Source organism: Podarcis filfolensis (assembly GCF_964270895.1).
Source record: "Podarcis filfolensis genome assembly, chromosome: 6".
Taxonomy (NCBI): Eukaryota; Metazoa; Chordata; class Lepidosauria; order Squamata; family Lacertidae; genus Podarcis; species Podarcis filfolensis.
In genome coordinates, this window is record NC_139609.1 from 27,998,516 (window position 1) to 28,024,203 (window position 25,688).

General features: G+C 39.4%; 1 protein-coding gene and 1 long non-coding RNA gene across 8 annotated transcripts in view; one reads left to right on the plus strand and one right to left on the minus strand.

Annotated features, from left to right (window-relative positions):
- The window catches only part of LOC310765615, a 501,503-nt gene that overhangs the window by 17,919 nt on the left and 457,896 nt on the right, over positions 1–25,688 (minus strand). The window lies entirely within an intron of this gene.
- HFM1 (helicase for meiosis 1) overlaps positions 1–25,688 on the plus strand; it is a 49,824-nt gene that overhangs the window by 4,935 nt on the left and 19,201 nt on the right. For 5 of the 7 annotated variants that reach the window (XM_083620558.1, XM_083620557.1, XM_083620556.1 and 2 more), the window contains exons 4-21: positions 825–867; positions 3,011–3,270; positions 4,877–4,921; positions 5,540–5,610; positions 8,148–8,280; positions 10,070–10,221; positions 10,848–10,925; positions 11,011–11,172; positions 11,886–12,086; positions 12,186–12,274; positions 14,093–14,136; positions 14,224–14,325; positions 15,485–15,630; positions 17,468–17,562; positions 19,521–19,654; positions 23,093–23,140; positions 24,290–24,370; positions 25,149–25,240. In XM_083620558.1, coding sequence (XP_083476684.1) covers positions 825–867; positions 3,011–3,270; positions 4,877–4,921; positions 5,540–5,610; positions 8,148–8,280; positions 10,070–10,221; positions 10,848–10,925; positions 11,011–11,172; positions 11,886–12,086; positions 12,186–12,274; positions 14,093–14,136; positions 14,224–14,325; positions 15,485–15,630; positions 17,468–17,562; positions 19,521–19,654; positions 23,093–23,140; positions 24,290–24,370; positions 25,149–25,240 — 1,976 coding nt within the window. The remainder of the gene's footprint in view (positions 1–824; positions 868–3,010; positions 3,271–4,876; positions 4,922–5,539; positions 5,611–8,147; positions 8,281–10,069; positions 10,222–10,847; positions 10,926–11,010; positions 11,173–11,885; positions 12,087–12,185; positions 12,275–14,092; positions 14,137–14,223; positions 14,326–15,484; positions 15,631–17,467; positions 17,563–19,520; positions 19,655–23,092; positions 23,141–24,289; positions 24,371–25,148; positions 25,241–25,688) is intronic. The other 2 variants (XM_083620560.1, XM_083620559.1) reach the window with 1 other exon arrangement.

Sequence of the window (25,688 nt, forward strand, 5' to 3'; positions counted from 1 at the left end):
ACAATATAGAAGCAAGAATGCATTTCGCTCAGTCACCTCTTAAATTACTTTAAGGTAAGGAGCAGATAGCCTCCACCCAAAGGGATTATGGATTAAAGTGAATCACTTTTACTTCCCCTCACAAAAATCTCCGGGACATATTTGGATGCACTTTGGCATGTTTAATCCACTTTGAAGGGGATTCTGTATCTCTACATGCCATACACTTTGGCCAAAAGGAGGAAAAGCTCCATTATAGTGAGTGAGGAACACAATTCAATTTTATACAGAGTAGCTCTGGAGCTGATGAATGAGTGAAGCAGAGAGAAAATACAGGGTGACTCTGGAACAGATCAGGATTTTTTATTTAAAAAAACACCAATATAAGTACTGTATAGGCCAGATATCGGGGCCTGTGCATGACCATAATAAATGAGGGATTTTAAGGATTGTCAAGCTGAGAAAGTGCAAGAAAACATTGAGAATAATGGCATGAAATTTATTTTCTTTTATGCATGTTTTGTTGAATCAACTTCTTGGTAGGCATAATATTCTACATTTCTTTTCCTTTTGCAAGTAGCTTGCACAGAGCAAATGACTTGCCCTCTTTTAAGAGCATTACTAAGGGATAAAATCCTAAATTGTCTACATGATTACTTTGCTATGAATTCTACCAGGCAAAGCCTATAGGAGTTCAGTTAGTGGAGGCAGGTAAGTTATTTTCAGGCCAATAGTCTGGAATTGGTCCCATTGTTCCCCTATGACCTTGATTAATATGAAAACAGAGCTTGTTAACTGTCTTGTAGAAAACCTTTAAAAAAATAAACTATTAATTAATTTTCCAGAAGAAGATGGTGATGAAAGTGCCTGCTCAACATTCAGGAAAAGGTAGGCTTTTAAAAGCCAATTATAATAATTCATCAAATATCAGAACCATATTATTTTAGATACATTTGTCAAAGACTCAGTTTTTGATCTTTGAAATGAAAGTGCTTAATAGGGCTCCAGGCAATTGTGTTAATATTCTTTTGAATGTGAGAAAACTGGGATAGTTCCTTTCGGCGGTGTTTTAATACAGTAATTAGATTTGCTCTAGGCACAACCCTTTTTTTTTTACAAGGATTTAAACACAGGATTTAGTTTATTACTTTAGTTAAGAGGCAGCTGATGTACTACCAAACACACTCTTAAAATTCCATACAAAGACATGGTCCTTGGCAGCTCACAGATATACTAGTTTATTTTTATACTTTAAGCTGTCACAGGGCATGCATGTAATCCAACTCCTTTAAGAATCAATCACAGGATAATCATTGCTTTAATAGGACTGGACGTCACTCTTTGCCAGTTTGTTGCAGCAGACTAGAACTGTACTTTTCAGAAATGCGTCCTGAAAGTTCAGTTAACTCTAAGATATTTTGAGTCTACTTGAAAGCTATCTAGGTGACAATGAATGCTGATTCTCAGCCCATTTCAGATATGTTGCTCCTCTTTTTGGATGTGTAGAATCCAGTGGGTTTTCTTTAATTAATGACTATTACCACAAATATTGAAAGTGAGAACTAACAAGCAATGAACTACAAGTAAGCAGCTCTTTGAAAAGGAAAGATTGTTGCACCCTGGCTACTTTTCCATTCTTCTTGAATTATTCCTGTCCAGATGTTTATTTTTATATTTATTGATACATACAACTAAAATGCCGCTTAACATAAAACAACTCTATGCAGTTTGCAAGAAGAAGTAAAGTCATAAAATCACAGCAAAAATCTAAGAGATACATCAGAGGAGCTTTTTTTTAGCCTGAGGGATGCTTTCCTTTCTAGGCAATCTTCTAAGGGCCACATGCCAGCAGTGGGTGTGGCCAGAGGCAAAGGTAGGCAGAGGTACGAATGCACATCTTACTTTTGTGCAGTTGGCTAGTATCTGCACACACTCGCATGCTTCTCTTGACCCTCCATCCAGACGAGCAAGAGCATCATCAGAGCTCAAGTACACATTCCAGCAAGGCAAAGACACAGGGTTCAAAATAGGGCCATGGATGGATGGGACCTGGGGATAGTTGTGAAGGCTGAAGGTCTTTGTCACCTGGGCCTGGTGTTCCCTATTTCTCAGATACATAGTAAAATGCTAAATCACAATACCGATCAGCACAATCTGGAAAAAAAATGTTTTCAACAACCAGAGAAAGCCTGAATAAAGAAATGGGTTTTAAAAACATACCACATTTGATGCTTCCTGAATGGGGACTGGGTTCCAGAAGGATGGTGCCACTGTGGGCAAGGCCTGTTTCCATGATGTCATGGTCATCTGGGGCCTCATCAAGTGAACATATGGGTCGTCTAGGTCAGTATGAGTGAAGGTGCTTTGCTAGTTATCCTGGCATACTGTATCCCACTCACAGTATACTCTGTGTCATACATTGAAATATGCAGGCAAAGCCACTGCATGTTCTTGGCGTCAAATGTAAGTGGTTTTGATGTTATGCTCAAGCAGGAAAAACAGATGCACAACATTTTCAGAGCAACGTATAAAATGGAAAGACACATATCATTCCTGTACGGCTGATACATCTCACTGTGGCAGAGATGCAAAATGTCCCACTTTGGATGTTGTGTTAGAAGTGTAAAGTCCAAAGCCACTGCAAGTCTTTCCTCTTTCAATGTCATTGTTTCTTTTATCTGTACTCAGCTATTTCACTTCCAAATCAACAGTGAATTTATCTTGGAGATCTTGGTCCATGCCTCACAGCTTGATAGGCACTAAAGGAAACATGGCCTGCCAGCCCTGTATAATGACCAGCCCAAGGCTGAATTAACCCCTTGTTTCGGTTGCCTGCCAGAGACTGCAAGAATGGGTATGGGGAAGCTTGGTGCGTCAAAAATTGTGCAAGCCTGTTTCAAGTAACAAATAACAGGTTTGGTTTTCCGCAGGTATTGGAAACAAAGCAATGTAAGCTGTAGTATGTAATTGCTATGTAAGTAGGTTGTAAATGTGTATATTATATGAAAATATCCCTTTGAATTTATTACAGCTTATTTAAACCAACCAATTATACATATGTAAATCCAGGCAACACTGAGAGTACCAATGCCAAGGGAGAAATGGACACGTATTGTAATATTACCAACAACAAAGAAATGAGGAAAGGAGACCTATGGAAAAATAATACGCAGTTAACTCAAGATTCAGATTTTAATCTGTTTAGTGTAAATGATATTTTTTCTGCTTATGGAAATGGAATTGAAAAAGCACAGTCATTTCCTTCTGTTTCAAAGACTTTTAGGATGGAAGGTAAATTACACATTTTCTCTGTAATTTTTCGCTACAAAGGTATTTACAACACTGGCTTCATGAATATACATTATTCATAGTTATTGCATGAACAAAACTGTAGATGGAGTCAAGAAATACACAACAATCTGCTTGAGTAATATAAAGTAAGGAACATAGTCATATTCATATAGAAGGTCAGAAGCAAATTAGAAAAAAAAAGATGTGAATCACAGAAAGGAACACCTAAGCCAGATAAGACAGAAGTAATTATAATGTGGTGGATTAAATGCATGTCTCAAAGAGCTTAGTGCTCTGCTATTTTTGAGGTCAGTCATGGGAACTGATGAAAAGAAAGCTATGCATTGTTCTTTCACATCTTCCTCTTCTGCTCCTCCACATCAAATTTCATCTGCATATACTACAGTGAAAAATTTCTTCAACATGTCACAAGCAATCCTTCTTCTTTCTTCCCACATTGGAAAGAAGGGCCTATAGGTAATTTGAAGGTAAATGAGGGCAAGATATAAGTCTGCACTTCCAAAGAGCAGTGGTAGTCAACATGGTGTCCTCCAGATGAAGTTGGACTACAGTTCCCATCATCTCTGATCATTTACCATGGCCATCTGTCATGGATACTTTAGCTGAAATTCCTGCATTGCAGGGGATTGGACTAGATGAATCTTGGGGTTCCTTCCAACGGTAAGATCTATGATTCTATGACTGACCATGTTGGCTAGGGCTGATGGGATCTGGAATCCAAATATGTCTAGAGGGCCATAGATTCCCCATCTCTGATGTACCAAACCTTATTGCCCCGGCCCTCATTGCTAGACAAGGGACTTGAACTCTCAGTGCAGTTTGTGCCAAAGTCTTTAAAGACAAGGCACAGGTTACAAGATTTAGCAGATGTAAAGGAGGTACACATACATGGCTCTTGCAAGCTAGGACATGGGTCCAGCAAGCAACATGCCCCTGCACCTTCCTTTTGAAGAGACAGATGGGCACAGAACTTAGCATGGCAAGTGATCAGAGTCCCAGGACTAGGCACACAAATGGGCACTCCCCATGTTTTTTTGGGCACCGCAACATGTGTTTTTGAGCACCGCAATCTCACACAAGACAATGTCCGGCTGTGATCTCACGCATTTTTGGGCGCCATGCTCTTGCATGAGAGCATGGCCCCCCCAAAATGGGAAGTCTTGGGACAGTTGATGGGTATGTGCAGACCATCAATTGGGAACCACTGCTCTAAGTCATTGTTTTGTGGATACATTTGCTGTATTGAAAGTTGTGAAGAAGGGCAGTCAAGAATTTTTGTCTGCAGTCCTCAAAAAGATACTGGCTATTTGCTTTCCTAGATAAAGCTTTGGGAGATTGCAGCCTTCTACTCTGGCTTCAGACACCTCAATTGGTGTATCTACCTGCAGGATCAGTGTTATGCAACCTTTGCCAACCTGGCTGGGGCTGATGCTGGGCTTGCTTTTGGGGGTGGGGGGGAATTGTAGTCAAAAATATCTGGAGGAAACCAGACTGATGAAATTACATTCTATCCTCACCATTTTTATTTGCGTTTTTTATTAATATTGCTAATGGATGATGATAAAAATAAAGTTTCATTCACTAGGAACTACAGAAGAAGACTTGATTTTGAGACCTGTGACTGAAATCCGTATCCTTTTATGCACTACAAATATAAAAGTAACTTCTTGGCTGTATATTATGTAAACTATAATGTTTTTAAATATGCTTTAAGAATCTAGAAAGTAATCATGTAGCTGGGGGACTCCGATATACTGCTAAAAAAAGAAATATAATTGAGGAAACTTATGATTGTAGTAATGGCCATGGTCCATTGAATGAAAAATTAACATATTCATATTTTCTTAATCAACTAGAGTATGGGTGTGGAGTTTAGTGGGCCAGCTGCATTATGCTACCATAGCAGGCTTCAGCAGTACAACCATCATAGCACCATTATTTGGGTTTTCCCAATAATGAATAATGCTTAGGGTTGATTAGTAAATCAATATTTTGCATATGTTTTAATTTTTATTTCATTCCACCCCATATTGTTTTTTTCTTTGATTTTTTTTTTTACATTTCTCCCCAGCTCCAACCTTGTTAGAAATTTTCTATGTAGTTGAAGAACTGCTATTCTTCCATTTAATCATTTTCCAAACAAATGTTTAAAAGTGGGAAGTTTTATTTAAGTCTGTATAAAGTACTTCATTGTGAAAGATGTATCCATTCCTAACTAAATTGTTTGACTCCTTAATATGACTTTAAGCTGCCCAGTTTAGAAATATTTTCAAAGAATTCCCTTATTTTAATTACATTCAATCCAAGGCTCTGGATGATGTAAGTATGGATTAGTTTTAACTATGCAGGTTTCATAATTATTTTTACACTTACGGCCATGCATAAGGAAATGCCCACTGCTGATTTCATAAAAGTAGTTCCTGTGACCCGCCAAGATTAATGGAGCTTGCCATCAAGTTTGGCAGTCTACTAGGGCAGGGCAGGGATCTGGTTCCAAACAGAGGACTGGATCCCAAAGTACCGTAACTTGGGGAAAGTTATCCGCCTATAAAATCACCTGACACACCATATGACTCCAACTTCAGTTTGTGACTGCAATGGAACATTATAGCCATGGCTTCAACTACAGTGGAGAAATCTTCCTTTGCTTGCAGGCAAAGAAACAGTTTGGTGTTCACCTAGAGTGTGCCTTCTCCATTTGTCCTTTGTGGCAGCCATACCTTGAATTTTCCTGCACCTGGTGTGGCTTAGGAAAAATGACTTGGCAGACTAACCTCTGAGGTCTGGTACGCCTAAGTAGCTCAGCAGTCCAGAGGTTCCCCACAACCAGTGGTGACTGATACCCACTGGGACACACATATGGCAGAAGGCAGGAAGGCCAATAATAGGCAGAGCTAATGACAAGTGGAGCCAAGTAATTCTAGTTTTGACTCAGGCAGTGCTACCCCCAGACCAATTTTAAGTTGGAAAATAGGCAGGTAGGGACCTACTAAAGGCAGGCTGAGATTTGTGGGGCCCTAATGGACCAGCCTCCACTGCTCACCACTTCCTAAGAGCTCGATGAACGTTTTGTTCTTGCTGCTTGCCTTGGACCCTAGGGAAAAAAGAGAATATTTGCTCAGTTGCCGGATTCTTTCCCTAGGGTCCAAGGCAAGCAGCAAGAACAAATACAACATAAACTCTCATGGCTGCAGTCCTGTGCAGTTTTATTTGGGATAAAGGGACCCCTGACCATTAGGTCCAGTCGCGACCGACTCTGGGGTTGCGACTCTCATCTCGCTTTATTGGCCGAGGGAGCTGGCGTACAGCTTCCGGGTCATGTGGTCAGCATGACTAAGCTGCTTCTGGTGAACCAGAGCAGCGCACGGAAACGCCGTTTACCTTCCCGCCGGAGCGGTACCTATTTATCTACTTGCACTTTGACGTGCTTTCAAACTGCTAGGTTGGCAGGGTTAGATGCATAGGGTTAGATTGCACAATGGCAATCCTGTGCACACTTAAATTGGGGGAAAGCTTCACCGAACACAGTGGGAGTTAATTTCTGAATAAATATGTGTATGATTGCACTGCAAGATAAAACAAAGTGCCAAAAGAACATTATAAATGATGGCATTTGTTGAGCATGCTGTGACCACATTACTTAACTAAAATATGTAGGACTGGAGTTTCAAAATCTCTGCAGTGTTCTTAATTTAGGCGATAACTAAAGCATTAACTAGAACGGGGTTACTATAAAGCAGGTATGGGGAATCCATTGCCTTCCATATGTTGTTGGACTACAACCCACATCACCCGTGGCCCCTGGGGCTGATAGGAATTGTAGTTTTCTGGAGGGCCACAGGTTTCCCATCCCTGACATACAGTAGAGCAAACCTTTTAAAGCTTTTGGCCTTATTCTGGTAACAAAGTAGTAAATAAATAGGTTTATTCTTTATAACATTAGAACTTTGCACAAGTGGGGGCTTAAGCTACATATAATTTATGGAAAAAACAGATCATTAAGGGATGATTTGTTCTGAAATTGATGCTGAAGGACAAATCTTACTGTGTATTTTTAATGATAGACCACTGTCAAGGCCTATCATCTTCTATGTGCATGGCTCCCTCCTGAGACTTGAAAATGGGTTTTGTGTTAGCAACTCTACAGCAGGCTTTGCTACATAATGGCCCTAGCTGTGCCATATATTCTTCATAATTGCTCAGCGGCAGATCGCAAGGAAAAACTATTGCTTCCACTTTATCTTTTTTGTCCTTGTGTAAAGTAAAAAGTATTTGATGCATAAAAAGGTAGTCTTTAAAAAAATTGAACTTAGCTGTTACGGCATGTTGAATTCTTCAATTTTCAAATTCCAAAGTTGTAACATGACCTGGGAATTCAAAAGACATCTTGGTTAAATTAATATAATATAGTTTTGCTAGGCAAGTAAAATATGTGTAAACTTGTATAGAAATCGTTAAAAATGATTGCCAAGTACTTGCAATACCATTTATTTATCTAGCATTACCTGATATTTTCAGAAGGTAAATTTGAAATTTGTTTCATTTTCTGAAAGCAGATTATATGCTTTGACGTCGACATACCACACTAAATGTTGTCCAATAGCAAAAATAATAGCAGATTAGAATTACTTATACCCCCAAACCTATTTTAAACACCCCTCATTGAATAAATTTTCAGAAATTAAGTTTTACCCCATAAAATGACATGCCTTAATGACTATATCATTCATGATTTGAGTGTGTGTACATCAATACATTAATAAATAGTTGGTTGTGTGCAAATTATTCCAAACCTACTTGTCAAAATATATGCACCTGATTTTGTGCTCCACTTACTATTAGTTGTTCTTTTTTAGCTCCTTTACACAGATAGAAATTTTGTGATCTGTGCGCCCACCGGTTCTGGAAAAACTGTGATATTTGAGCTTGCAATTATCAGGTTATTAATCAAAGTGCAAATGCCTTGGTTAAATATTAAAGTTGTATATGGTGAGTATGCCATATGCTTAAGTTAATAATTATTAATTATCAAGAAAAAATGGTAACATTATTTTGATATTTACGCATGATCGTTTTGTTGATGAATATGGACACATGTCCAAACAAAGTTTGTCACATTGCTAAACATGGTTTATTTTTTAATCTACATGACAGTTGTTGAAGTTGTTATTTTAGCCATCCTTCCAAACTGGAATTCCTAAATGTTCATCTGATGTCAAGACAAGGATATGGTCCTAACAGGCAAAGGCATTGCAGGCATAGTTGGAGGCAGGTCACAGCCCAAGTTTCTGAGAAGGCAGGAATCTATGATGGCAGAGGTGTAATTAGGACTGGGCCAGCAGTTCTGTCCTAGGGAAGACAGAGGGCAAAGCAGGGCAAAAGCAAGGAAATGCAGTAGGAATCCACTGCTACTACTCATAGTGACAAGTTGCTGTGCCAAACTCTGAGATCAGAGCTGCCTTATAGCTGACAATTTCCATAGTCTAGGTGGCAGCCTTGTATTGTATTCAGCCAGGTTTGCAGCAGAGTGAGGTCAGAATGCAGGAGGTAAAGTACCAGGCTTTGTTGGATGCCCAGGTTCAAAACACTACCCCAGTACCCTTAAGCCCTGCATCTGTTTATGGAACACAGGTTCCCCAGTATAACATGTAGTTCTGCCTTCAGAAAGTAAAGACAAGCCCATTTCATTTATTTATTTATTTATTGCATTTAAATCACACCCTTCTCTCGATCCAAAGGAATGAAACATACTGATTCTAACAGTTTGTAATAATATTGTTATACCCCACCCCAATCTCCACGAGTGGTGAGAGATTCTAGAAAAGTTCCAGGTGTTTACCCAGAGTCTTTGTTTCCTTTTGGGCATTGAGGTACAGCAGAGACTGTGGTGTCTTTAATATATGTGGTTTATTTACAGATATATACAACCTGAGTCAGATGGTGGAAAATCCCAGCATTAAACTGATACAGAGGATCCCTTACCTCTCCCATGGGCACCGCAGGCTGGGATCTAAAGACACAGAGATCCTCCATGCTCCCTCTCTTTGTTACAGTCGGCCACTTTCAGCCCATATCGCATTCTGCCCCACTCCTTCCTCCTTGTCACTGCTAACCCAGTTAAACTATTTCCCTCCAGCCTATGTCATCCAAACCTGAAATCCTAAACCCTTCTTGTCTCTTGGAGGGCCCCCCGCCTCATTGTCTAGTACCTCAATGCCTTCTTAATGGCTTCCTTGATGGGTCAATGACAGCCAATCACCAGCCTTTGTTCCTCCAATGGCCCACATTCAACTAGCTCTGCCAAGCTGACCTGCCTCGGTAGCATAAGCTTAACCCAGAGAGCTTTCCATGTTTGGCATAGTTTAGTCAAATCTTGAATTATGGGAGACTTACATCCACAAACTCTGGCACCCGGAAACTATAACATTATAAATGCTTTTGTTGCCCCCTGGAGCTTTATCTACCTATACTGGACACAGTTAAGGTTGAAAGCTATTTGGAAGTGTTGGATTTATAATAAAATTAATATGACTCACCCATATGCTGTTGCTTACATAAGTAAAATTGCAGTTTTCAAAATCTATGGGGGGTGGATTCATCTAGTTCTAGGACCAGCTCAAATAGGTACAGGAATGAATAAAGATCTTGACTTGTCAGAAAAGAGGGGGAAGGATGGGGAGAGTTAGTTTCACTCAGAAATCTTATCAGTGTAGGCAATGTGTTTGGCGACCTGTTTATTCATGTCTTCTATTCTCCAACTACTCTGTATTGTTTTTAGTGGCTCCAATAAAAGCTCTCTGCAGTCAGCGTTTTGATGACTGGAAAGAAAAATTTGGACCCATTGGACTCGTCTGTAAGGAACTAACAGGAGATACGGCAATGGATGACTTGTTTGAAATACAACATGCTCACATTATTTTGACTACACCAGTAGGTTCCACAGTCCAATTAATTGCATTTGAATTTTTTTTTTAATGAAGATACTTAACTAGACATAAAAAAATATTTCGTATGCATGCTGTTGTTTGTGTGTAAACATTTTCCATCAGTTTCTGATGCTAGGAAATGACTGGAAAACTTCAAAATCCCTTGAAAAAAATATTTTAGTTTTATCAAGCAGTTTGATTAATTTATAGTTTATCAAAATGTATTATGTTTGTTTTGTGCGGCATTGTATGAGAAACCTTTATTCCTATGCCAAATTTCATGTGCTCTGATAGTATCATTTAAACAATAATTCATTTTAAAAACTTAGGAAGGAGAATTAAATTGCATACTTTATTGGATTACGGTGAAAGATTTACTGCTTGGGGGTTTGATCTACACCATTTCTAACATAAAAATGTCCTTAGCTTGGAACAAGGACCTACCAGAGTAGTCTTTTACTTCAGCATTGACTAGATTGATAATAGCATTCTTTTCATAAGAATAGCAATATACATCACCAAATACTACTCTCAGAAAATCTCATTAAAAGTTAACGGAGGAATGATAGTGGAGGACTGCACCATTAATATGAATAATAATAATTATTATTTTGTTTGTTTTTCTACTAGGAAAAATGGGATAGCATGACTAGAAAGTGGCGAGATAACTCTTTAGTTCAACTAGTGAGATTGATCCTCATTGATGAGGTAAAGTAATAACAAGTTTTTTTTAAATGCAAGTGATTGAAAGCAGGGCATTGTACTTCATATACAATTGTGTTTAACTCAATAGGTACATATTGTGAAAGATGAGAGCCGTGGTGCCACTCTTGAAGTTGTTGTCAGTCGGATGAAAACTATTCAGTCTTCTCTTTCACGTGGCTTCGAGAATCCTGACGCAGTACTTCTCATGAGGTTTGTGGCAGTTTCTGCCACAATCCCAAATGCAGATGATGTAAGCAAAGTTAATAGCATTTTATTTCTAGAATTCAAAATGCTGAGGTGTTTCCCCCCATTCAGCTACACACATACACACACAGTACAAAATGAGATAAGCACCGTCATTTGTCCACCGACCCACAACAAACATGAATAAGCTAGGATTGCCATATTTCAAAAAGTAAAAACCAGGACACTCTGAAAGTTGTTGAGCTTTCCCCCCTCAGAATCTATTGATTGCTCACACCTCAATGCTAGAATACATACCTTGCATTCTGCTGGTCTTAGTTTCAATCCCTGGCATTTCCAGTTAAAGTAGGGATGGGGAAGCTGTGACACTTTGCTTGTTTTGGACTACAATTCCCATCAGTCTGGGATATGTTCATGAAATATTAACCCCCCCCCCGGGCACAATGCAGTACTAGACAATGCTGAGTACATAGCATCCCGCCTTTGATCATAATGTATAACAAGCCCTCTCTCACAGAGGGAAATGTCTGCCCTATCCACAGGAACCCTTTGTCAGTATTATGTGGTCTAAAGTACAGTAAAATTCTATGGCAATTATATTCATAACAGAGAAGAGCACATTGAATAACCAACACAGTATTTGTGTCAGTAGAACTTCCATGACTTAAACAGCTCTGCTTGAGCAAGTACGTTCAGGATTTCAGCCCAAGGCATTATTTTCCAGCTTCAAGCCTAACATGCTCTCTTTTCTCTTTAAAGATTGCAGAATGGCTTTCAGATGGCAAGGGGCCTGCTGTATGTCTGAAAATAGATGAAAGACACCGACCAGTGAAGCTTCGCAAAATCGTGCTTGGATTCCCCTCCAGTAGCAACCAAACGGAATTCAAATTTGACTTAACACTTAACTACAAAGTAGCTAGTGTTATTCAAACGTATTCTGAACAAAAGCCAACACTTGTGGTATATATTGTGCCTTTCCCTTGTGATTGTAATGTTCTCGTGTATATTCTAGCATTATTAGTACAAACAATGGGTTTTCATGGGTTTTTTTATTTACAGTTCTGTGCCACAAGGAAAGGAGTACAGCAGGCGGCTTCCGTCCTAGCAAAAGATGCAAAATTTATTATGAGTCTTGAACAGAAACAAAGGTACCTTTTTATAAGACAAGCTTGCTTTTAATATCTATCTCTTTGTATTCAATCACATATGTAGCAAAGTTGTGGAAATCTATCCAATTTATAATGATATGTTTATAAAATCAGTAGCCCCAAGGCTTGTAGCTTATAGGCTCTTATGGTGACGAGATAACAAAACCTACCCCAATATGCCATTTGTCACTAAAAGTGACTTTGCTAAGGATACTTTTCATTTATCATGTGTTTCAAGTGGCTGTTTGGAGAATATGAGTACATATGTGTACAGTAAAGCATGCGCTTACCATTGATGTTTGCTCTAGGCAGTTTTCCCTTGAATATCTGGAGTAGATTGTTCATCTATGATCTGCATAGGGCAGTGTCCATATGAATCTCTTGGCATACCCATGACAGGGATGTAGATACCAAGTACAGTTTTTGCCCAGTCGCCACAAAATTGTCCTATAGATGCCCTGTAAAAGTCCACATCAATAAACTGAAGGCTGTTATTCTGATCAGAAAACTGTGTTCTGTAAAACCACCATTTTTGCTCCCTTACCCCATTTTTGCTCCCTTACCCCATTTCACCTACCGGTAACTTTTGTGCATCGAATGTTTATGCAGCCTGAGACTGGAAATCTGTCTGGATTTCAGTGTGAAAGCAAATACAGCCTACAGGTAGGGCAGTACAGATTTCTAGACATCCCAGTTTATGACACACGTGTACATCTAGATGTGTCTCTGCTTCTAGCACAATTCCAAATCCAGGAACGAAATCTGGGCACAGAAGACATGTGAATATTTGTTTTATAAAGTATTTTAGGCAGCACCTAAAAAAACAAACCTGGGTGATAGACCTGGCATTGCAGTGATACAAGATCTGACATTTATTATTATTAAATTGGTTGGTTGCTTTATCTTGCCCAAAGCAACTTACAACCAACCAACCAACCAACTGTAGGGATCTGTATGTTCAACTTCCTTCTCAGCCATAATGTGGGGCCCTGGGTATGCCACCATCTTTTAGCCTCTGCTGCTTATAGGGTTGGCATCAGGATAAATTAAGCCACCCAGCCCTGCCAACTGGAGCTCCTTGAGAGAAGAGTGGTAGTAAAGATAGCTGAAAACTAAGCTGGAATATATTTGGCAGGGGAAATGTTATAACTCTCAGATTAGACTTTGATATAGAGCAGCCCCAATGCTGGCTGAAACTTAGTAGGAAGTTGAAGATTCTCGCATGAAGAATTATGATGCATCTTTATTGAAGCAGGTGTACTGACAACACATCAGGTATTAGACTGCTGTAATCTATTTTGACTTGAAGCCTAATTTCTAACAAAGGTTTTTCTAGATGTATATCCCTTCTGGAAAGCAAAAACATGTATTCACTGGCCCTTGCAATAAGGACGGGCAGGCAAAAGAAGAAGATGTCGCTGCATGAGAAGAGATATGAGGCAGTAAAAACAAGAGGAAAAATCATACTCCTTCACTGTCCTGAATATCTGAATGGGATAGTTTGTTCTTCATGTATGATGAAGTCCAGTAGCATAAGACAGTTTTATAAACAGAGCTATTCTGGATATTGTTACTTGGGCCATAGAAAATTCTGAGTCCACAATCCAGTGTTTCCCTGCCCCCCCCCCCCATTTGATACTTGAACTATCCTAGGGAATATTTTTATGTTTTGATATTTCACAAAATTCAGTTCAAAGGGTTTAAATAATGGTATAGATCATTACTCAAGCAAGAAATATGTGCAATTGCTATCGATGGTTTTTGCATGGTGTTTTATTTATTTTTAATTCTGATACACACTCTCTCTCTCTGTTTCAGATTACAAAAGTCTGCAAATTCAGTAAAAGAAGCCAGACTGAGGGGTATGCAGTGTATACTAATTGCAGAAAAGTTAATGTATTTGTCCCAAGATGTTCTGGCAATGTTCTGGGTCTAATTTTCATTTATAGATCTCTTGACCTATGGAGTAGCTTATCATCATGCTGGAATAGAGGCATCTGATAGAAAAATCATTGAAGCAACTTTCAATATGGGAGTCTTGCCAGTTCTTTGTGAGTACAAAGCATATGAGAACAAACAGTGTAGAAACCATATTGCAGTAAGAGGGATGGGGTTGCAAAAACCCAATTTGCGACCATTTCAACAATAATGTTTACAGAGATAATACTAGTTTGAGAAACAGTTGATAAAAGTGAACAGTTCCATGGAGTCTGGTGAATCTGCATTTTTAAATGTGTGTTTGTGGCCATCTCCACATCTTGCAGAAACAAATTTTAAAAACTCCTTCATTTTGCCCATCCTAAGCTGCCACTACTCTGTGCTTGGGTGACCCTGAATTGTAATATTTAGGGAAGTTTTAAATGACTGATGTTTTAATGTACCGTATTTTTTGCCCTATAAGACTCACTTTTTCCCTTCTAAAAAGTAAGGGGAAAGGTGTTTGCGTCTTATGGAGCGAATGCAGGCTGCACAGCTATCACAGAAGCCAGAACAGCAAGAGGGATTGCTGCTTTCACTGCGCAGTGATCCCTCTTGCTGTTCTAGCTTCTGAGATTCAGAATATTTTTTTCTTGTTTTTCTCCTCCAAAAACTAGGTGCGTCTTGTGGTCTGGTGCGTCTTATAGAGTGAAAAATACGGTATTTTTAATCTTTTGTTGGAAGCCGCCCAGAGTGGCTGGGGAAACCCAGCCAGATGGGCGGGGTAGAAATAAATTATTATTATTATTATTATTATTATTATTATTATTATTATTATGGAGAAAAATCTGTACTACTTTTTCTACACCATGCATAATTTTATACACCTCTCTGATGCGCTCTTTACTTGCCCCTTTTCTACACCAAGAACCTTTAACTTCTGTAACCTTTCCTCTTAATGAAGCTATTTCAACCCTCTGATAATTTTAGTTGCCCCTTTTCCGTACCTTTTTGAGGTCTACAATATCCTTTTTGAGATGCAGTGACCAGAAACATACACAGTATTTCTAGTGTGGTTGCACCACAGACATCACAGAACTTTCAGAACGATATGGGTGGGGACTCAAAGGAAGCATGTGACAACAACCAGTTTTTGGATGTTCATGTGTAATGAGAGAGAGAGAGATGAATGGATCGTATACTGGGAATAGTCAGAACACTACAGAATTGTACTTCATGTCTGTTGCTTTATGAAACATCCAAATTCTTTGAAAAACATTTAAATGTTTGCAGTTACTACAAGTACACTTGCTATGGGTGTAAATTTACCAGCTCACCTGGTAGTTATAAAATCAACAATGCATTATGTTGGAGGAATGTTTCAGGAATACAGTGAAACAGACATTTTGCAAATGATTGGGCGAGCAGGAAGACCTCAAGTAAGTTGAATCTGTTATTTAAAGCCATTTTTTATTATAATCGTAGCAAAAGTTGCCATGCACTTACAGAGGCAATGTTACAAAAATGATAAGTGAAAATTTTGTAGTTATAGTTGATTGTGAAGTTTGCACAGTACAGTTTATTGCTGAATAATTAATATAGCCTTGTTTACTAGGAAATGTAAAGTTGATGCTACTGGCTTCAGTTTGCAAGCTGAATTAGCTTCCAAGTTATTTATTTAAGAAATATCGACCAAATATCTTTTTTTAAAAAAACAACCACCCCACATCTACAAACAAAATCAAACCTAAACACTCTCCTACAAAAACCAACAATTCACAGGATATTTCACATTTGAAAACATCTAAACACGGTATAAGTTTTATGCACCATTCTTGCTTTCTTTTGATATACTGGATCCACATCTATGGGAAACAAATTTAAGAAATACAAAGGCATACCTAGGAGTTGGTGAAACCAGTCCCCGCTAGTGGCACAGGCCAGCACAAAAATCACCTAATAGACTATGGAGAATACGACATATATTTGTGTGGTGCTGCACAGCTGCTGTCGTGGCGAGATCAGACGTGGGAGAAGCTTCCTGTCCTCCTTGCACTGCAGCTCAAAGGTGTATGTGGTAAAGTGATTTCTTATGGGGGGGAGCACCAATACAGTTCCTAGGTAGTCCTCTGTGTAAACAGGGTTCTGCAGTCCTGCTCCCACCCTCCCAAAAACCTGAAATGCAATGAGCAAGACAGACAAAATTAGTTGGAAAGAGGCCAGGATCTCTTTCATTTTCAAGGCTTTTGTTGATAATTTGTTGACCACCCCTACCTGTCTGGAGTAGGACTAGCCCTCTGCCTTGCATACTGGGCTCTGGGAAGGTCGTGCGAGAGCCCTGCGACAGGCCCTTGTGCTTACTTCCCAGAGGCTAGTAAGCAAGGCAGAGGGCTTTGAAAGCAATTTCCGCAATGGATTTCCTCATCTATCTATCTATCTATCTATCTATCTATCTATCTATCTATCTATCATCTACAGTTGTACCTTGGTTTGTGAATGTCTGAGGTCTAGCGCCGAGGGCCTTCTGGTGGTTCCCTCACTGCAAGAAGCCAAGTTACAGGGAACGCCCTCCCACCAGATGTCAAAGAGAAAAACAACTACCAGACTTTTAGACGACATCTGAAGGCAGCCCTGTTTAGGGAAGCTTTTAATGTTTAACAGACCATTGTATTTTAATATTTTGTTGGAAGCCGCCCAGAGTGGTTAGGGAAACCCAGCCAGATGAGCAGGGTATAAATAATACATTATTATTATTATTATTATTATTATTATTATTATTATTATTACGACTTGAACATTTTGGCTCCAGAATGCCACAAACCTGGAAATGAGTGCTCTGGTTTGCGAATGTTCTTTAGATCCCGAACATCTGATGTGACTTCTGAATGGGTGCAGGAAGCTCCTGCAGCCAATCGGAAGCTGCACCTTGGTTTTCGAACGTTTTCAGAAGTCGAACTGACTTCCGGAACGGATTTTGTTTGAGAACCAAGGTATGACTCTATCTATCTATCTATCTATCTATCTATCTATCTATCTATCGGCCATACACCTAAGGTTATGATTGCATAAGTAAATTACGCATAAGTGGTGGTCCCACTGTACAAAAGAACCAGGCAGATAGGGATACCCTCATGCCCAGAATTTTGATCTGTCTAAATATTTCAGTGATTGAACTTCACGTTAGTTGATAGTCCTATATTTTTCACTGCCATAAAAATGTTTCATTACTGCCTAATCGGTTTAAAGCATTCTTCTATATATATATTTCCTCCCCAGTTTGATACAACAGCCACAGCAGTCATCATGACAAGGATAAGTACTAGAGACAAGTATGTTCAGATGTTAAATGGTGCAGATACGATAGAAAGCAGGTAACTTGAGCCATTTTTCTGTATGTTGTTGGAATTACAGTCTAAAACACATTTGTTTATCTTGAAGAAATTTATCTGATGGATCATGAGGATAGGCCTATGGGGAAGCTAGAAAATCTTTATATTCCCAGCATGTGGGGAAATAGTAATCAACAAGACAAACAAAAATCCACACCAGCGTTTTCCTTGATTCTTCTATAATAATCTGTGTAGAACGGAAGCAATTTTGTGTTGCGATCCTTCATATGGTTATATGCTTCTAGGTCCCATTTATATAATTGTGTGCAGTACTGCAGTGTTTAATTTGAAATTAGCGAACTAGAAGAAGAAAATAAACACAAGCACCCTTTTCTCTCTAGAAGGGCAAAGAGCAGCTTTAGAGATGATAGGATAGGGAGATTCAGATTTGGAGAAAGAGTCTAGATTCTGGGCCCCTTGTGCCTGCTTTTAATTAAAAATTAAAATGCTGGGAGAAAAGCTGAACAGCATGTGTAATTTGCTTAGGTTTGCACTCCTAGAATAATTTCAGTTTTTTGTGTGTGTAATTTCTGTTGCACTTAAATTTTGGCAAATCAGAAGCTTCCCAAATTAGAATTCACAGTAAAAATGACATTGTATTATTCACTTTGACTCAACATAGGCAATTTGTGTGTGGAAACAGGTTTCCACACACAGAGCTCTTTGCTGGAGCTGTACTTTGCAAGTCCATTTGGATGGGAAATCCCAGCTGTTGGAGGCACGTATAGTATCAGACAGGGGATCAGACCATCCCTTAAGGGTGCATGTGTGTTGATATTCTTGTACACAGCAATGAACATTTAACCTAATAAGAGAACGAAAATTTAATTGAGGCTTTCTTAAAACTTTCTTATTGTATTGTTTTACTATTGAGAGTTCCTGGGATTAATTTTCAGTGAAATGAGTGCTATCTGATTGGTGTCCCACAGCTAATGGATGGCTCATTGATGTGGAAACTTGCATTGTTGAATTAATGATCGTTGGTGATTCACACACCCCTACCCTAAATCTGCTGTGGAAGGTTGAGTGGTGGTGGACTGTAGAGGATGAGTGGGGAATCGCTGAAGGTTGCCTTGGTTCTCTGTTCTGGAGCTGGTGGACTCCGCTAAAATGAAAGAACACTGGCCTGATCCTGCATCTAGTCATTTAGTCCAGCATCCTGTTCTCAGAGTGGTCAACTAGATGCCTATGAAGAACCTTCCATCAGTGAAGAGGCACCAATTGGACGCAACCTCTTAGAAAAGAGCTTTCAAAACTGTATGTTGCGACACATTCATGTGTTGGCTGCAGTGTGTAGATGTGTTGGGCGAACGCTCCCCGCACTCCTCCCGGGGCTGGAAAGGAGTTAAGTTTAACCTCTGGTTTTTCTAGTAAAACTGAATTACTGTATTGTGAAATGATGCCTGTCTAAAAAGTGTGTCACCAAGCTGAAAAGTTTGGAAAGCTCTACCTTAGAAGCAATAAAAGATCTATTGGGCTGGTTAGCAACTAATTCTTAATAAGGATTATAATTTGTACTGAGCAGGAGCTGATGGGCCAGCAACATTTGCTGTGCCCACTGACTCGCTCCCATGTTAAATAAGGCTCAAGTGGATACCTTCTTTAATTGCTTTTACCCAGCGTGTAAAGCAGCAGTGTTTGTGTGTTTTGTGGACTTCTTCGCTTATACATCTTCAGCTGCCTTCTCCCATACTCTCATGGAAGTGAGAAGCAGAGGTGCATAAGGGTAAAGGAATTTATAGAGCCTCAACATAATAGAGGAGTGTGGTGATTCCTGGAATTGAGGGCTGTTCTAGTAGCCAGATGGGAAGATGGAGGTGATGGATTTTGCCCCCAAACCTCTAGTTGCCTAATCTATTTTAAGAATGCAATGTACTGCTTACCACTGGAAGACTTTTAGTATGTTTCATTTGTATGCATTTGCTTTCTGGTTTTCTTAGTCTGCACACACAACTCATTGAACACTTAAATGCTGAAATTGTGCTCCACACCATCACGGATGTGAACATAGCTTTGGAATGGATACGATCAACTTTCCTTTACATCAGAGCTTTGAAGAATCCAGCTCACTATGGTTGGTTACTCTTAACGTTTTCTGGACTTCAGTGTTCAATTAAAATATGCTATGATTTGGCATAATAAGGTCTGTTGCAATAAAATAGTCACATCTTGGGAAATAAATTAGGTATATTGAGAAATTACAGGAAAGATTAGTGGCATCTTTTGTCTTATATGAGTTCTCATTTTCAGTAGAGATTTTGGCAATGAAAACTTTTGAAGCCTTTTCATGAGTTGTGCTCAAATCCTTTCTACCTCATTTTGTCATAATCACATATACCAGCGTCATTGCATTTGTCTTCCTAATATGCCCCCTTTTCAAGTTCTGTGCATATCTTATAATAACAGAGCCTGAAGTTCTCTTAGCGCTTTCTGATGAATGTCAAGACTTTAAATTTTCTGTGTTAATATTTGTCTCTTCAGCTAGCTTTATTTTATTTTTTACTATATCCCTTCCCTTCCCTTCCCTTCCCTTCCCTTCCCTTCCCTTCCCTTCCCTTCCCTTCCCTTCCCTAGAAAAGAGAGACTCTCCCGGTAGGCTAATGTGCAATGGAAGCAAAATGGTTAGCTGCAAGAGGTCATCTACATAACCTGTAGCTACTGGATGCCACATCCATGAGTACAGTATTGGCTTCTGTTTGGAAGAAACCGCAGAATCCAGTAGATCAGAATATTTCTGAGAAAGCCAAAAAGGACAGATACAGGCATAGTGGATGAACACCAGGGGGATCTAGCAACAAGGCTGAAGTAGTGGAGTAGAGCATAGAGATACTGTGGGATAAATCAGCTTCATACAACCAACATGCTTAACTCTAATTAATGCATGAAGGCGTTAAGACCATAGAGTAAGCTATTCTGCCAGGCTTAGCTACGTCACTCCCCCTCACCTAACCCTAACCCTAACCCTAACCCTCACCTTGGGAGGAAGGGTTAGTAAACCCTTTGTTCTCCATTCTGCCATGTGAACCCTACCAGTGAGGAGGTCTAAGCTGGATGTTGTGTGACTTAAGCAAGCCATATTTGTGTTTCTGTACAAATGATTTAGAAACATTTACCATTTTGGAACATAAGTTATACTACCTGTCTTTTTTTTGCTGCTGTATGGAATAGCACATGAATATGACCTTTGAAGAGTTTGTAAGTAAACCATTTTTGACATCCTTAAAACGTGGTCTCTTTCTATGCTAGGGGAAGTGGGGAACATTGAAAACAACTTAGAAGGGAATTCTAACAGCCTATATTTCCATGCTTTACTTTGCTTCATGTTTTGTGATTTCAAATTTCTGCTGGGGCTCTCTCACCAAAGAGTACTTGTCCCGAGCCTTGATCTAGGCATTCAGTGAATTCTCCTTTTATTATACCATATGCCGTATTTTATTCTTTTCCTTTTTACCGAAAACCAACATATACAACATTAAAAACAAATAAAAACAGAAATTCACTAATAACTAGGTGCGGTATTAGACGTCAGGGAAATTCTGAGCAAAAATATGTATTTACAATATTTCTGAGGCAATGGATGGATAACGTTTCAGTATAGCAGAGGGAAAGACATTCCACAGTGTAGAGTCAGTGGTGGAAAATGCCTTGCAATATTCTGTAGGCTGCGGTTCCATGAGTAAAATTTCCCCAAATGATCAAAGTGATCTTATAATCAATACAGGGGCAACTGGTCTCAGGCAACCTAGTCTCAAGTTGTTCAGGGCTTTGTAAAAAGACTTTGAACACGGCCCAGTAGCTGATAGAAACATAATGAGCACACAAAAAGGTGGTGCTGGCATTTCACCTCCACTTGTCAGTATGAAGTCGCAAGTCTGCTTTTAAAAGAAATACAGTTCACATTTATTAACCACTGTGTGACAAATCACTTTTGTGAAGTAGTGTGTGGCATTTCTAGTTTTCTGTTAAATAGACTTGTTTTTATAGAGGATCAAAAAAGAACATTAAAATTCAGAAAAACATTTCCTATCAAGTGAAAAGAGATCTATTTCCCCCCTGAAGGCAGAGTTTCTGCTTCTGCACTGATCCTACTTGCTGTCAACACCACAGCATAAGGCATTCTAGGGTGTTCAGCACAGTAGGATCTCTCTGTACATGGAACATCTGCTTTTCAGAGCTGTGAAAGAAAGGAAAGAAGTGGTAAACGGAATAGTTGCTTTGTTGAAATGCCCTTAAATGATAGCAGTTAGGACATTTAGCACCTTTCTCTACATCTGTTTTCACACTGACTTTGATTCTTTCAAGATACAGGTGAAGCCATTTTATTAGTAAATGGGAAAATAATCACAATAATAAGCTCCTCCTTAAAACAAAGGTGCATACAGTATTTGTTATAGCCAACAGAATTGCAGGATGAAGATTTATCCAATTGTTTTCTTCTGATTTATTTATGTAGTAAGACACTGAAGAAATATCATTGGGAGGCAATAATACATTCTGCATTGGCAGATATTTTAAGCTAGGAAAACAAAAAATAAGGGTTTTTCTAAGCCTTTGCTTTCATTCTTATTCCAGCTTCTTATGCTGTGTGCTCATAAATAATCAGTGTATGGTATAGTTCATCAACACAAAAAGGACCGTTTCAGAGCTGTGACAGGAGAACAACACCCCCAAAGAATTCTGGGAACTGTAGTTTCCCCTCCCAGAGATACTATTCCCAGCACCCTTACAAACTACAGAATTCTTTTGTGGGGGAGAGGGATGTGTTTTAAATGTACAATACAATGAATATACAACCCCATTCAGCCCACTTAACTCCAATTCTGGGTGCTAATTGAATATTGTTATCCCAATTAGTATATGTGTTAGATTTGAGATTGATTATATATCTGTGTAATATTTTATGCCAAAAAAATTGGGTTTATGTATACAGTTTGTTCTAGCTCTTTTATATATGTGATTCTTTTATATATGTGTTTTTTGCATTGTAAATCACTTAGAGATGCCTCATAGGAAGTGATTCATAAATGAAATAAACAATAACAGCAACAAATTTAAGAAAGCATTAAACCAGATTTGGGGATTGAATATATAATTCACTAAATACTGAATCTGTATAAGCACCAATACCTTTGAATGGAGCTTATAGAAGTCCTGGTTGAGTAGCACCCCACTTTTGGTCAAGCAAGAATCAGCCTACTACTAAAGGAGACAGAAGAAGACAGAAGAACTTATACAACAAACAGCACAATAGTTCTGCACCTTAGAAACATGAATAACCCACTAGGCACATCAGGGCCCACCAGACACCCCGTTAGAATTGAAGAGCAGCCAGCCAGGCTATGGCCTTGGATGCATCTTAAATCTCAAAAACCCCTTTATTTCTCATGGCTGGTAGGTCTCCATATATGTTCATTATATAAATATATTGTTTTTAGATTTCTAGTGCATATAACAGCTGAGAGTTCTTACAAATTAAAGCCATAATCAAATGCAAATGTTTCCATTGATGAAGGTTTTCCAACTGGATTGGACAGAAGTGGAATTGAAGCAAAACTGCAAGGTTAGACACTTTCCACCATGCTTGAAAAGACCATGCATTTTACATAAGTTCCTATGTGATCTATTAAGCCTGTACATCCTTTCTTCTTTATACCATTTATCAGTAGCAGCTTTGTTCAAAGTTCAGGTAATACTCGCGTAAGTTGTTAAATAATCTTTTCACCCGACTGACATATCCATCTAGATTCCATTTCAGATCTACGGCTTTCCTCACAACAAAGTAAGATGTAAAATGAAAGTACAGCCATTTTAAAAATGGCTGAGATAGGCAGCAGGTTACCATGCAAAGTCTTTACCATTTTTTAAAAAGTTTAAGCTGGGCCTTGTTTGATTTGTTATTGTTGGCATCCATCTGTCTTGAGAAACAATGGAATGCACATCTGAAGGTGAAGTTAAACCACTGGAGAATCACAGTACCTGCTGTGGCTGCAGAAACCAGTAACTTGTAATTGCTGCCTCCCACTTCTATTGTGTGCTGCAGCACCAAAGTGACCTCTCTGGGACTCAACCCTGGGCAGTGTGTATGGAGGTCCTGGGCTGCCCAGAAGACAAGACCCACATCTTGGCCTCACTGATGTGTTCCAAAGGAATACATCTGGCACCAGCTTGTCTACAGGAGATGGCAGAAGGAGGCATACAAGATGCCATCCAATCATCTTAGGGAGTCTACTCTGGATTTATGTAGAGTTTACTCCTTAGCCCTTTCTTCTCCCAAAGATATGCCTCAAGGCAGAGGAGGTTTAGGACCAGAGTTTTCCTTCTCCTAGATGGGCTACCTTCTCAGGTTGATGAGCCCCATCTGCCCCTCACTTCTTTCTGCAACATGTGCAGTAATGGCCTTCTTGACTGTTGGACCCAGTATTATTCTTGTCTGCTCAATCTGCAGGAGCCTGTCTTCACATGCAGGGGAAGTCCCTACCTCACCAAGGGTTTGATTAAAATATGTTAGTTATTGAGAGCACAGTCCAGCAACTACTACTTGCCAATTTTAAACTTGTATTGATATCAATAGAAGACTTAAGCTTGTTTAAATTTCATATCAAATTCCATGAGACCAAAAAGTGCTTAATTTTAGCTGGAACGTGGCCTTAGGTACGTACCAAACTTTTTTCCCTACATGTACTAACAATTATTTCTCCTACTTGAACAGAATTATGTTTGAAGAACTTGAATGATTTATCTGCATTTGATTTGATCAAGATGGATGATAAACTCTATTTCAAGCCAACAGGTAATACTTAAAACTTACAAACGTCAGAAGCTTATTTTTTTTAGTGTTTAGAATGTTTTCTGGATAGGGCACTGCCTCTGTTATGGCTAGGGCCCTAGATATTTTAGGGGTTCCTTTCCTGTCATTCCTTACGATTTCCATGGTAAGAGCAGCCTCTTGCTGACACATCTATGTTGCAAGCGTGTACTAGAGAAAACAGAAAATGGCTTCAAATTAGGTGCATTAAGAGGTTAAGAACTGGTGCCAGTAAATACATGCCCAAAGGCTGTGGTTTAAAACACATTCAGGATTAAATTGTCCCACTAGTGCTCAAAGTTCTTCTGAGGATTGTGGAGTTCAGCCACAGAATTAGTCATTAGGCAGCAAAGAATGTGAAAGCTGCAATAATGCCCATATTGGTTCCCGAGATAGACATGGTCATTAGGCCAGACCAGACAGAACTGTTGATACTGCTGAAGTACATTGTTGGGAGAAGTGTCCCTCTGCCACTTTATGCTAATTTGAGAGCATGGAAAGCTCTTATGTCAGTTCAGTGATTTCATAGTTGTAAATGGGAACAATTTTTCCCTTTAATATTAATACTTGAAATTCTGTTATCGGAGCAAGCCACAGTGCTGTTGTTAAATCTGCTTAATGATGTGTTGTCTCCGCTCTCTAAAGGTGAGTAATTAAAAACTGGTAAGTCTGCTCAGGGTTATGATATGCAGGGAGAAAAATGGATGGAACACTACACCTGACTCACCAGAGTGCTAAGTGCTTTATATTTCTTTTCCTACAGAAACTGGACGACTAATGGCTTGGTATTATATTGCATTTGACACCATGAAAAAGTGTTTTACGATTCATGGAAACGAGACTCTACAAGAACTGGTAATTTTGTTACACAAATGAAATATGAATATTGTGAGCAGAAGGAGGAAAGGGTTTGTTGCTGTTTCGTTAGCTCTTGCGCAAGCTGGTGGAAGGCATCTTGTAGTGTAGCATCACATTGTACCAGGCATACTAGATGAGGAGGGCAGGGATGGCTGGGACTTATAGTTGCTGAGTGGACCTGAGTGAAGCCTGACTCCTACAGGTCCGTTTGTTGAGCCATGCCCCCCTAAGGCTGCCGTGGATTGGCTCTTTTGAATCAGTGGATTTGGCGGGAACCCGTGAGCCTCCACGGTGGCCGAGGGGGATGTACTGCGCTCAAAGTAGCACATTGCATCCAAGCAGCAAGGGAAGCGCTGCATCGGGCCGCAACCACCGCTCACCGAGGAGGTACGCTAAGTGACCGTTCTGAAATCAGGCGAGACTTTCTACTAGCAGAAGGGCACTT